Genomic DNA, 14,870 nt, shown 5'->3' with positions numbered 1-14,870 from the left:
AATTACATTTATTATTAAAATCACATTTAGTTTTATCTAAACATGTACAATTAATTATATCCTGGTCAACATTATTATTATTAAAATTAATATTAGAATAATTATTAAATTTAAATTTATAGTACTTATTTAACTTAAATTTATTAAAAGAAGAGATAATATTAGCAACATTATTAGTAGTAGAATAACCTACACCAAAATTATTTTTAGAAAAAATATAATGATATTTGTTATTATCTCTAAGGAATAAATCAATAACTTTTAAAACTTCATTAATAATGTTAGTTTTAACTTGAACGCCGTATGGAATAATTAGCCAGAGTTTGTTCTTATTATAGATATTATTGAATTTATTATTAGTCTTATTAAATTTATTATTATCATTAAAAAAATTAAAATAATATTTAAAATTGTTTCCATTAAAATTAAGTTTATGTTTAGGTAATTTATTATCATAATACCAATTATTCTTATTATTACCTAAGAAGACATTATCATGAGTATAAAAGTTATGTTTATTAAAAAGGTCATTATTATTATTATTATTATTACTAAAATTATAAAAATATTTCGAATTATTAAAAAATTTCATATTATTAGTATATCCCGCTTCTTGCAGGGCTTTATTATAATAAGGTGCATGTTTTTCAAAAATCTCTATATTAGAAGATAGTAAAGATATTCTCTTACTTATAGTAAATGTTAAGGATTTTTTAATTGAGGGTGGGTGATTGCTTTTAGCATGAATGTATTTAATATTTTCATTAATCTTATGGTAAGGTTGGGTATTACCATTAGATAAATTAAAATTAGCATCTAAATAATTAACGTTATAATACTCATTATAAATAGTAATCTTTAAACCATTTCTTTTAAAAAAAACTATATACTCTCTTCTTATATAATTCTAGTTGTCTATTAGTGCAATTTTTAGTAAGTAATAAAAGATCATCCCTATATAAACCACCCTCCAATTTTAAGTTTTCAAGTTCAAGTTCAGATAATAAATATATACCTACTAAATCAGTTACCTGTGCTGAATCAGGCGCCCCCATTGGTATATCGAAATAATCTCTGGTATCTTTTCTAGCCCACAATTTATTATCATATTTAATCAATGATTTCCTAGCCATTTTAACTACATTTACTACATCATAAGTCATACCTACTTTCTTCATAGCAAAAATGAGGGCCTTTCTGACGATTAGCTATATTTTTGAATAGAATTTATTTTCGATAATTTCAATTGATTTTAATCGATTTAAATTTCCTTTCTATTTGAAAATTAGTTATGAAACACGTGTAATCTTTTTATTATATTTATCTTATGATATTTACTTTACTTTATATTATACTCATTTATTGTGCTTTTAATTATTAATTTTTCTATATGTGATAGTGGATTTTCATCGATGAGTTCTTGAAACTTGGTTATTTTCCCTAAAACTATATATTTTATATATATATATATATATATATACATGTGTGTGTGTGTGTGTGTGTGTGTGTGTGTGTGTGTGTGTGTGTGTGTGTGTGTGTAAGTTACTGACCAGAAGAAAGAAATTAGCCCTCAACATATTTGGTTGGAGTTACGTGTAATTAATAACAGTTTGACTCAGTTCTGCATGACTTAAAGTTTCGTGCACCTGCCTTACTCGTCTACGAACCTTTAAGTCTCGTGGAGCTGAATCAGAGTGTTATTAAATACATATTCACGCCTGTGTATGTAATACATATATATATATATATATATATATATATATATATATATATATATATATATATATATATATATAACATACAAAAATAAGAGGAATGACCGGCAAAAGTGGACTCCTATATGCTAGAAATAGATGCCGAATCATCTAACCACGAAAATATGTTCTCAGTAAAAATTTAGCGACACATGATTCGGTATTTATTTCTAGCATATAGGAAACCACTTTTGCTGGTCATTCCTCTTATTTTTGTATGTAATATAATTTTAATCTTCGGATTTTTTTAATATGCTAGACCACTGGTTTTAATTGACTAATATCAATTTCTACCCTTATTAATAAAATTTAAATTTCATATATATAGATATATATATATATAATTGTTAAAGGGGACTACAAACGTTAAGGCAAGGCAAACATCTCAAGTCATATGCATTATTATTATTATTGGAAAAAATTCTAAGTCTTACAGCTGTTTCTGGGATATCCCATACTCTGGAATATCCCATACTCTGGAATATCCCATACTCTGGAATATCCCATACTCTGGAATATCCCATACTCTGGAATATCCCAGAAACAGCTGTAAAACTTTGACTTTGAATTTTTTCCAGTAATAATAATGTATATGATTTAAGATATTTCCCTTACCTTAACGTTTGTTGCCCTCTTTAACAAATATATATCTGCTATATCGGAAATCTGCAATGGCTCTATAACTATCGTCTCAGCTACAACCCTGGACCCTTAGTAATCCGTTACAGCACTTACTTAGCGTACCTATTCGTTTAGATCACCTGTGAACTAAGCCCCATACTTTGTATATATATATATATATATATATATATATATATACACACACATACAGATGGTGGAGAAAGAGAGGCATTGCATGGTGGTGATAAATAATTGTTTTGTCAGAATGCTAAGAATGAAGGATTATTGATTCCAGTAACGGATCAAAACCTTGCTTACTTCCTGTACACTGCTTAAAGATGTCGGGAATCGGAGATCTGCGTCTCAAAGTCGATAGACTCGTGATTTTCTTCGGAAAGATACACCAATAGTTTCCTACTGCTTTTGAGATATGTTTTTACAGTTTGATAGTTTTCTGCTCTCTTGAAATTACCCTTGAGGTAAAGGGCCTATTTAACCTTTGGGCAAGGACACACTTCACTGGACATCAAGGTATCACCCCACACTAGTTTCCCTGTGTAGCATATGTCTAGAAGACTTGTATGCCTTAACCATAAAACCTTTTCCTCCTATTTTGACATCTAACGTAGGCCCTTGGAAGATGCTACTACCCTGGAATAGAGTTAACCTGGGAACAGTGGTGAGATTGCAGAAATTGTTCCTTGCGGCGTTGAAGAGAAAATTTCTCCCATCTAATAAATATAGGAAGGTCCTTAATTCCCAAGCAGCTAAACTGCTGCATTCCACTACAACTGGCCTAGCGTATATAATACCTACAATTAATAGTAGACGACTGAATAACCTGCTCGGGAATAATGTAGGCGAAATTAATAAAATGAATTCTAGGCCTTGAAACATATCGGGCATTCCTGCGAATCTCTGAGGACCTGGTGCGTTAAAAGATAATAATACTTATTTAACTGCTAAGTCAATTGAATAAGGTACGACCTAATGCAAGTGAATATGATGTAACACACATAAATAGTAAATGTAATGATAGGGAAGTTACTAATAATAATAAGTAGAGCTTGGTTAATATGAATATGAATATTAACAACGGTGATAGTAACGATAGTAACTCTATAGTCAGTTACCATATTGCAACATAATCCTTCAGTAAGTTGTGCAACTGTAAGCATCCCTCTATTTTCCCTTTAGATATTACACGTTTTATTAACAATATTGTTTACAAATATGAGGCTACTACTAGGTTATCTAAGTATGTTCACATAGGTGCATCTTTCAACGGCATCAACTCATTTCCTCTCTAGAAAAATTTAGAAGTTCAAATTCCGCCGAGGTCGATTTTACATTTCATTCTTTCGGGGTAGATAAAATAATACCAGTTGAATACTGGAGCCGATGTAATCGACTTGCCCCTATTCTAAAATTGGTAGCCCTGTGCCAAAGTCTGAAACCAATAATAATAATGGTTTCAAATATCAAGACCAATAGTTTTTCATGGGAGGGGTTAGTCGATACCATCTGGTACTCTGTTCTAATGTCCCCGAAAGGATGAAAGGTAATGATGCCCTCGTCGGGGATATGAATTCAGACCGTTAAGGGCCGGAATGAAAACCACAAGACACTTTTCCGATGTTTTAACGATTCTACCATTCAACTGTTCTTGCTTGAAAACAAATGTATAATCTTCTTATAATATAACCACAAATCAAAAAACTTGCCTCTCTCAAAATTCCTATGAGAAACCTCATCGCAGCAAATAGGCCGTAGAACGGTGAAAATGCACAAATCAAGTTGAAGATGATCAAGAAGAAATTGCTGAATATACGGGTAGGTTTTCGTCCATATTTGTCGATTAAGTACGACGATAGCAATCCACTTACAAGTTGTCCAAAAATAAATAAAGTTTGAGTAGTTTCTGCCAAACCTTCTTTGCTACACACCAGATCCCATTGAAAATATAAATATAGGTATACGATTTTTTAACATTGCAACGAGTTACAGATTTTTTTTAAAAGCGAGTTATAAACAATTGAATTGACCCCAGTAAGTGGGAATGTTACTTATTATACCGACCAATGTGGGATAAAAGGTAAAGTTGAATTTTACAAAACTGGAATCCAGAACTAAAGGAACATAGGTAAATGGGTAAATGTGTTAATGTAGTTTGATATCGCACCAAATATGTCATTTCAATACTTAATAAGGTATTATTGTCATTTCAATAGCTTAATAAGAAAGATTTCTGGTTTTTACAAAAGTTACGAATGGCAGCCTTTTGTGTGGTTTTTACTGTTACAGAATACAAACCATGGAGTGTATTTTCTGAAATAGTACACCACGTTCCTCATTGTATCAGGATATTCTACCCTAGGTGTAGTAAAATACATGAGACGAATCTGCTTCCCATATACTTAAACACCCATTTTCAATTATTTTAGGCAAAAGCTCCATAGTGTAAATAAAAGATCTACCCGTCTTAGAAAATAGTAATGGAAACATGCTATAAAACTTTAGCATAGAGATAGACTCCAACAAAGTAGATAATAAACCTGGCACCATTTTTCATAGAGAAAATGACAATAATGTACTACCGACAAGCATCAAACGACTTAAAATGCGGGGAAAAGGTGACCTAAGAAACTATGAAATTACACCGACCAAACTGCTTAATTAAATAAAGTATAAGAGTTAAAGAATATATATCACTTCGTTTGTAATTAGTGCTTCTTGTATGAGTAAAATACAGACGTAAACAAAAATACAGCTAAAAACTCAGATAAATAGCATACTAAATACGTCATACATTTTGTGTAAAGAAATTTTAGTATAATAGGTAAAAAAAAAAAACCTTAAACAGCACTTAACACATACAAACCTCGGCCGACTTTGTGCGGTGAAAGCATGCAATTAAATGAACTATATAATAAAATTTAAATAATAATAATAATGATGATAATAATAATAATAATAATAATAATAATAATAATAATAATAATAATAATAATAATAATAATAATAATAATAATAATAATAAATGCCCGGATGCAGTACCAGGCAGTGGCTCTCATGGCTTCTGATCTTAATTGGTTGGAAGTGTTATCATGTACATTGTTTTGTCTTGGTATAAAAGATGGGTTACAGCAAATATTCTGCTTAATACCACAGATATGCTTGTCAGTAGTTTTACCTTAAACAGTTGAGCATGTCCCTTGGTGGCTGACGATATGTGCATCTCTGATCATGAGCAGAAGTAGTGGAGGGGCATCATAGCCATGTGTTGAGAGGAATTCTTTAGAGTTTGGATAATTCACCCTCGGAAACATGGGTGTTTTGTTCATCATCGTTAAACAACCCTTATTCAGGGAATTTTTGAGCGGAATGGGCTACTCGACCTGAAGAAAATTCTAACTGCGAGGTCATGCGCTGTTTATCTTGATGTGAGATCACCATGACGCGCACATATGGTTGTGATGCATGTGCCTGGTGTACCCTTATCAGACAGGTAGTCATGATCGGCATACTGGGCTTCGTATATTTTACCCCAGTGTCAATTTGATGGCATACACTACTCTCTCATTCAGTAATAATAATAATAATAATAATAATAATAATAATAATAATAATAATAATAATAATAATAATAATAACAAGAACAACAACAACAACAACAATAATAATAATAATAATAATGATAATAATAATAATTAAGAAGGAATATATTCACAGACACGACAGAACAGGGACCTATATACACTGGAAGCTATGCCAACACTATGGAATAACAACAGAAAAAAGATGGTATAAACACACGCCAGAAAAGGTCACAGAAAACGAGAAAGCAACCATACTCTGGCATATGCCAATACACACAGATAGAGAAATTAAGGCAAATAGACCAGATATGGTTGTCAAAGATCATGAAGAAAAAAAAAATGCTTTCTAATTGATGTATCAATACCAGCAGACGACAACGTCTCTCTAAAAGAAATGGAAAAACTTTCAAAATACAAAGACCTGGAAATAGAGGTAACTCGAATGTGGAATCTAAAAACAGAAACAATTCCTATTATAGTAGGTGCCTTAGGTATAATAAAAAAAATATTCAGACAAATACATAACAAAAACACCAGGACTTACAAATATATATAACATACAGAAAATTGCACTACTGGGCATAGCACACATCCTACGCAAAAGACTTTCAATACAGTAACCATAAGAGCACCACAGCAAACCACAGCACATACCCAAGGCGCACAGAGCTGCGCTCGATAGTGAAGTGAAAGCACGTTATAAAAATAAAACTACTGAACAATAATAATAATAATAATATCGTTAACTGGTCAATTACTGAAATATGTAATGTTGACAGAAAAATACGAAAACTGTTGACAATGCATAGAATGCACCACCCTAAGGCAGATATAGAACGTCTTTATCTGCCGAGAAAAGAGGGAGGCCGTGGACTTCTACAGCTGGCATTAACAATGAAGGTAGCCACAATTGGCCTAGACACCTATCTGAAAAACTCTGAGGACTGGATGTTAAAACTTGTCTCAAAACATGAAAGCAAGAAAGCATCTTACTCAGTAACAAAACAGGCAAAGGAATATCTAAGTGAATTCCAATTACAACAAATCCAAGAATTAGACGAACTAGAAACACCCGCAGAAAAAGCTAAGCGCTCGAAAACCCGTGCTAAAATTGCTGCCTTAGATATTATGACTGATAAATGGCATGGAAAACCTCTCAATGGCAAATACCCAAAGAGAGCGAATAATGCAGATATTGACAAAGCCCTTACCCATCAATGGCTAATGGCCTCTGGCTTGAAATCAGAAACAGAGGGGTTTATCATAGCAGCCCAAGATCAATGCGTACCTACAAAGAACTACCAGGCCAACATATTAAAGAACGGCAGCTCCCCATTATGTCGTATATGCCAACAACAAAATGAGACCATCGATCATGTTGTCTCCATGTGCAGTTTGCTTGCGCCTACAGAGTATCTCAACAGGCATGATAGAGCTGCACAATATATTCACTGGGTAATTTGCAAAAACCTGGACTTGCCCCATAATAAAAACTGGTGGGAACACAAACCACCCCCAGTACTTGAAAATGATCACATCGCACTATCTGGAACTTCACCATTCAAACTGACAGAAAGATAGATGCAAATAGGCCAGACATCATACTGAAAGACTTCAGACAAAAATCATGGCTCCTCATTGATATGACTGTCCCAATCGATATAAACGTATCTGTCAAGACCTACCAAAAACTGAGCAAATATAAAGATCTTGGAATAGAAATTAGCAAAATGTGGAATCTGAAGACGAAAACAATACATATTGTCATAGGTGCCCTGGGAATGACAGCGAAACGGGCTGATTACTACCTAGCGCAGATACCAGGAAACCCCAAAATGGCTGAAGTTCAAAAGATAGTGCTCATGGGAACTGCCCATATCCTACGTAAAATACTGTCTATGTGATCTCAAATTTTAAAACATTCTCTAGAACAACACTGTACAAATTCAAATATATGGTACCCTAGGCATAACACCTACATGAACTTCTAACTTGTTGTCTCTTGAGGTCTCTGGGTGAGACTTGGATCCAACTTGTACAAATGCAAAGCAAAAGTCAAACATAAAACAATAATAATAATAATTAAAATAACAATGATTTCATTTGCCAAAACGACGAACGATGAAGGGGACAATACAAAGACAGACATAAAGTGTGGGGGTTTATATATAATGAAATGATGAAAAGGGGAAACGAAAGATAGTATACGCGGTATACACTGAAAATGAAGGGACATATGCAAGGCATACAAAGGTTTAAATTTTTTTTAATAAAAGGAAAGGTGGCGCGGAGGATGATAGAGATGTGGCTCTCCTGATACAGGACGGCCCCTAGAGATAATCGAGAAAACCTACAGTCCAAGATTTCCCTGAAACCTCAGAAGCTAGTGCCCTCTCCAATTCCTTCTCGCCGACTTACGGTTTACACTTAGAGATACCATGCCCTCTTACCATTTTCGCAACTTTCACCTGCCTTTCAAGAAACTCACTCAAGGACAGCACTTCACACTCCACTCTCAATTTCCTTTTCAAATGAAACTTGAAGAAGTCAATGAAAGCCCTACCAAAGGGGAATGTATCTGTCCTCCTTCCTTTCAGCCTTGTCCATCAAACTGCCTCGCCTGCCCGATTGAAGGAGAGCGGCAGGGCGATCATAATTACAGACTCGGTTGACAGACGGATCCGTCCCACACATGACAGCAGCTGCTCGACATAACCCCACAAATCAGCAATGCCCGGACACTGAACGAGGAAGTGCAGAACGGTTTCGTCATTCTGCGCGCGCCTCGTACAAGCCTGTCTGACAGCACATCCGTGCCTGTAGAGTTTATCTCGAACCGGTAGCACTGCCAGACCAAAGACATCTGGAAATTATCCTTGAGAGTTCCCGACCGGAAAGCCCTCCGGAACAGACTAGCCAGTTCGTTCTCGTCGGTACCCAGAGTCTCCCGGATGACGTCATCGCACTTGCCCACCACTAATCCTCTATAAATTTCTAAAGCGGAGCATCCATCGACCCCATTTCCCAAGTGGTAGAGGACTGTGAGTGCCTGACGACATTCTAGGTGCCAGGCGCCTAGTCTTGGTCTTTTCTTCACCCAGGACTGCAACTCCGTCAAGGAGCCTCACAAACGGAGCCCAGATACTCTCACCGTTTAGAAATCGTTGCGGGTGGCGTAACCTAAGAGCGTTTCTGCGCATTAGGAGCCACAGCATACCTAATCCGCCACTCAGAAGATTCTGGCAACAGACTGACCGCTTAACCATTGGAACGCATCCCTTCCTCAAGAATTTAAATAAGATACTCTCCAATAATAATCCTTTCTACTATATGTGCAATGCTTAAAATTTGGTGGGGGGGGGTAGTCAATTGCATCGCCAGTGTTTCACTGGTACTTAATTTATTGACCCAGAAAGGATGAAAGGCAAAGTCTGACGCGGAATTTGAACTCAGAACGTAAAGACAGACGAAATATCCCTAAGCATTTCGCCCGGTGTGCTAACGATTTTGTCAGTTCGCTGCCTCCAATAGTAACAATCCTTTCTACTATAGGCACAAGGTCTGAAATTTAGGGGAAGAGGATAGTCGATTATATCAACTCTAGTACTCAACTGGTACTTAACTTATCGGCCCCGAAAGGATGAAAGGCAAAGTCGACCTCGGCGGAATATGAACTCAAAACGTAAAGACGGACGAAATGCCACTAAGCATTTAACCCGGCGTGCTAACGATTCTACCAGCTCTCCGTCCTAATAATAACAATAGTCCTTTCTACTAAAGGCACAAGGCCTGAAATTGGGGAGCAGGGGACTAGTCGATTACATCGAACCCAGTGTCTCACTGGTACTTGATTTATCGACCCCGAAATTATGAAAGGCAAAGTCGACCTCGGCGGAATATGAACTCAGAACGGAGCGGCAGACGAAATATCGCAGACCATTTCATCAGGCGTGCTAACGTTTAATAATAATAATAATAATAATAATAATAATAATAATAATAATAATAATAATAATAAGAAGAAGAAGAAGAAGAAGAAGAAGAAGAAGAAGAAGAAGAAGAAGAAAATAATGATAATGATAATAACAACGACGACGACAACAACAACAACAACAACAACAACAATAATAATAATAAAAATAATAATAATAATAATTTAACCTCTGAAATGATTGATCGTCGAACAGGTGTTGAATAGTGATAACCATTTAGGCAGGGTAGACTTCGGTTCTGGCCTGGAAACATTCCATTGGTATTTATGACTTGAATGGAACATTTATCGTATATTAGATCAACTTCACTGCTCGATATATTGTATTGATCAAGTTGAATGTCTGTCAAGTTCTGACATCTGTATTCAGGAGAAAGGCCTGAAAATATATAATTGGAAATGTTCTTGGACTGTATAGAAATTTCTTTGTAAGGAGGAAGGAAACTACTTTATGTGTGTGTGTTTGTGCATGTATATGCATGCATACACACACACACATATTTATGTATGCATGTATGTATATATATATGTGTGTGTGTGTGTCTGTGTGTGTGTGTGTGTGTGGAGGCGCAATGGCCCAGTGGTTAGGGCAGTGGACTCGCGGTCATAGGATCGCGGTTTCCATTCCCAGACCGGGCGTTGTGAGTGTTTATTGAGCGAAAACACCCAAAAGCTCCACGAGGCTCCGGCAGGGGATGGTGGTGAACCCTGCTGTACTCTTCCACCACAACTTTCTCTCACTCTTACTTCTTGTTTCTGTTGTGCCTGTAATTCAAAGGGTCAGTCTTGTCACATTGTGTCACGCTGAATATCCCCGAGAACTACGTTAAGGGTACACGTATCTGTGGAGTGCTCGGCCACTTGCACGTTAATTTCACGAGTAGGCTGTTCCGTTGATCGGATCAACTGGAACCCTCGACGTCGTAAGCGACGGAGTGCCAACAACAACAATATATATATATGTATATATATATATATATATATATATATATATATATATATATATATATATATATGTACGTGTGTATATATATATATATATATATATATATATACACACGCGCGCGCACACAATTTTATGTACGTATATGTATATGGCGCCAGCACAATTCGTCATCACCATTCAGGTTAAATATCACTAGATAGTTTGATTGTTATTCTGGTTTCGTTCGTAATATCTATTTCGATTTTTGTTCAAATACCATGCGAGCAAAAGATAATTGTTTTTTTAACTCCGGGAAACGAGAGGGTTTCGAGACTTTGCTGTGTGTAATTCTAGCAAGATAGATAAAGTTGAGAATAACTCATATAACAGAAAGTAATTGATTTTCATTACGGAGAATATGATGATCGCAAACAAGTGCCAGCTAGCATTTAAAACGTAAAAGATAATTATATTGCGTCAAGAATTAGTTTATTGCCTTCAAGTTTTAAAAGAAGGCCGGTTATTTCGGGGGAGGGATAGGTAGATTAAACCGACCCCCAATGCTCAACTCTTACTATTTTATTATCCCCAAGAGGATGAAAGGCAATGTTGACCTCGGCGGAATTTGAACTCAGAGCGTAAAGACGGATGAAATACCGCTAAGCTTTGTGCTAGACGTACTAGCAATTCTGCCAGCACGCCACCTTGAATCAAGAGTTGATTTATTGAAAGCAGTTTGCTCATATTCTAAAACTTTGATGTCTTAATACTTTTTGTTAAAGTCCGGCAACATGTGTCCTGCTCAACGGGGAGGATGCAGTCTCAGTCTCTTAAGTCCCGGCTTATTGAATCTTGGCGCTCATGACAGAACTAAGTCTAATATTTTTTGTTATCAACTTACCTTTATAGTTTGTGTATGTGAGTATGTGCATTTTTAATAAACTTCTGAATTAGTATATCTTAGTTTTAGTCACTTTTCTGATATACTAATTACAAAATATTAGTTTATATCTATCTCTATTCTATTCTTTTATTATTTCTTTTATTTGTTTCAGTCATTTGACTGCAGCCAAGCTGGAGCAACGCCTTGCTTAATGCCAAGAAAGTTGTCACATTCTAACTATATTGCCGTAGGACTTTGTCAGGGTTCATATGGGGCTCAGGCAACTTAGGTAATCATTTTATCTTTTGAGGAAAGTGTAGAGTATTAGTGAGTAAAAAGTTAAAAGCTATGTATTTCAAACTTCCATCCACTCTCTATCAGGATCATAACATATATGTATCTCTCACTAAACCAGTAAGAATAATCCATAGATTTTATTTTTATCCTACTTTATTTTATTTAATTTATTGCATTTTATTTTATATTACTTTTTATTTTCATTTTATGTTTTAATGTTTTAACTATCATTTATATTTTATTTTATGTTATCTTTAGCTTGGTTTGTGGAGGCGCAATGGCCCAGTGGTTAGGGCAGCGGACTCGCGGTCATAGGATCGCGGTTTCGATTCCCAGACCGGGCGTTGTGAGTGTTTATTGGGCGAAAACACCTGAAGCTCCACGAGGCTCCGGCAGGGAATGGTAGCGAACCCTGCTGTACTTTTTCACCACAACTTTCTCTCACTCTCACTTCCTGTTTCTGTTGTGCCTGTAATTCAAAGGGTCAGCCTTGTCACACTGTGTCACGCTGAATATCCCCGAGAACTACGTTAAGGGTACACGTGTCTGTGGAGTGCTCAGCCACTTTCACATTAATTTCACGAGCAGGCTGTTCCGTTGATCGGATCAACTGGAACCCTCGACGTCGTAAGCGACGGAGTGCCAACAACAACAATCTTGGTTTAAATTTTTTCCATACTTTATTATATTTTTATTTATTTATCTCTTTCCTAATTATAATATATAATATATAGTATATTCACAAATATTAAAACCCTACCTATCAAATAAAATTTCAATACATAGCTTTTAACTTTTAACTCACTAATACTCTATTCTTCCCCCAGAAGATGAAATGATTACGTAAGTTGTCTGAGCCTCATATGAACTCTGACGAGGTCCTACTACAATATAGTTAGAATGTGGCAACTTTCTTGGCATTAAGCAAAATGCTTGGAAATTCCCCATCAACTAGATGATAGGACTGGAACATATATGTAGGTTCTTTTTTAATTTATTTTCCTTTGAGTTTTCAACTTCCAAATAATTTATTTGTACTGATTTTTAAATGTCATCTTTTTGTAACATACAGATAAAGATAGTAATTACATTCTTTATTATCTTATTATTATTTTCCCTCAAAATCTATAATTTCAATAATCCTGGACATATACCAATGACTTTCGCATTATGACACGGACTAAACCAGTGGAATACCTTCTATTTTATAATCCCTAATGAGAATATGACTTCCTCGAATTAACTATATATATATATACATCTATATATCTATATCTATCTATCTATCTCTCTCTATATATATATACATATATATATATATATATATATATATATATATATATATATATATATATATATATATATATATATATATATATATATATATACGATGGACTTCATTCAGTTTCAGTCTTCCAAATCCACTCACAAAGCTCATTTAGCAATCAAAGCTTACATTTACTATCTCATAGAATCTTGTTGATTAAATGTAAAATATAATAGTTTCGCTAGTGGGCGTATGTTCAACTGTCCGTCAGACTATGCATATTCTGGAAGTAGTAAAAATTAAGTGATTTCCCAAGTAGATTAATAATGAAAATATTCCTGACATGGACAAACAAATGAGAACAATCTAGTCTCATTGATTTAGTAACGGCTTCGATCTGAAACTCCGAGGACGTTACCGAATATGACGAGAAACGGAAAAAGGTAGAAGAGTGCAATGCCCGAAATGTTTGTGACTGTAATGTAACAAAGAAGATTAGGACACTTTTCTGAATTTATCAATATTGAATAATCCTTTTTGATTTAGGCAAAATACGTTAAGAGAGGTGGTAGTCGATACTATCACACTCAAAACTTAGAGTGGTACCGTATTTTATCGCTCCCGAATGGCGAAAGGCAAATTAACCAAGATGGGATTTGAACACAAAGTGAAAATTGCCGGAAGAAATACCAAAAAACATTTTTTCCACTGTTCTGGCGATTCAGCCAGCATATCATTGTAATGCAAGTTTACAATAATGGTAAATCATCATCTCAGGAATTCAAGCAAAATTTCTCGTGTTTTCAATATTACGTTGTGCAAAGAAAACTCTTCTTAATGTAAATTCATGCGTCCATGTGCAATGATACATACATACATATATATATATATATATATATATATATATATATATATATATATATATATATATATATATATATATATATATATATATATATATATATATATATATATATATATATATTATTTTGTTTAAAAGAGTTCCAACACTGTCTGTTTTTTATGTTTTATTTATATTCCTGCAGAACTAATGTGGGGTATAGAATATGGAATATACAATATATAATATATAATATACAATATACAATATAAAATAAAATAAAATAAAAATGGATGGCACCATGAAAGAAAGTATTGAATGTAGATGAAATATTGAGTGTTCAATATAAAGGATCAAATATATAAATATATAAATATAAATATATAAAGGCGACTCGAGTTTCAGGGCTATTTCCCTTCGTCATGGCCGGTATGACAGACTTTAACAGACTGTATATTGTATATTATATATTATATATTGTATATTCCATATTCTATACCCCACATTAGTTCTGCAGGAATATAAATAAAACATAAAAAACAGACAATGTTGGAACTCTTTTAAACAAAATAATATATTCCTCTATACACAATCATACAAAAAAACCACCTTTTTTGTATTTATTTTTACTCGCATATATATATATATATATATATATATATATATATATATATATACACACACATATATAC

The 14,870-nt window shown here is 34.4% G+C and overlaps 1 protein-coding gene across 1 annotated transcript in view; it reads right to left on the bottom strand.

Annotated features, from left to right (window-relative positions):
• The window catches only part of LOC106869206 (organic anion transporter 3), a 43,741-nt gene that overhangs the window by 24,311 nt on the left and 4,560 nt on the right, over nucleotides 1-14,870 (bottom strand). Inside the window, exons 2-3 of the mRNA XM_089359617.1 lie at nucleotides 10,136-10,344; nucleotides 4,100-4,330 (exon numbers count right to left, since the gene is read on the bottom strand). Of these exons, the coding sequence (XP_089215743.1) occupies nucleotides 4,100-4,330; nucleotides 10,136-10,344 (440 nt within the window). The remainder of the gene's footprint in view (nucleotides 1-4,099; nucleotides 4,331-10,135; nucleotides 10,345-14,870) is intronic.

Source organism: Octopus bimaculoides, chromosome 11 (genome assembly GCF_046866305.1).
Source record: "Octopus bimaculoides isolate indiv1 chromosome 11, ASM4686630v1, whole genome shotgun sequence".
Lineage (NCBI taxonomy): Eukaryota > Metazoa > Mollusca > Cephalopoda > Octopoda > Octopodidae > Octopus > Octopus bimaculoides.
Note: the sequence above shows the minus strand (reverse complement) of the source record. Positions and strands in the feature narration are given on the sequence as shown.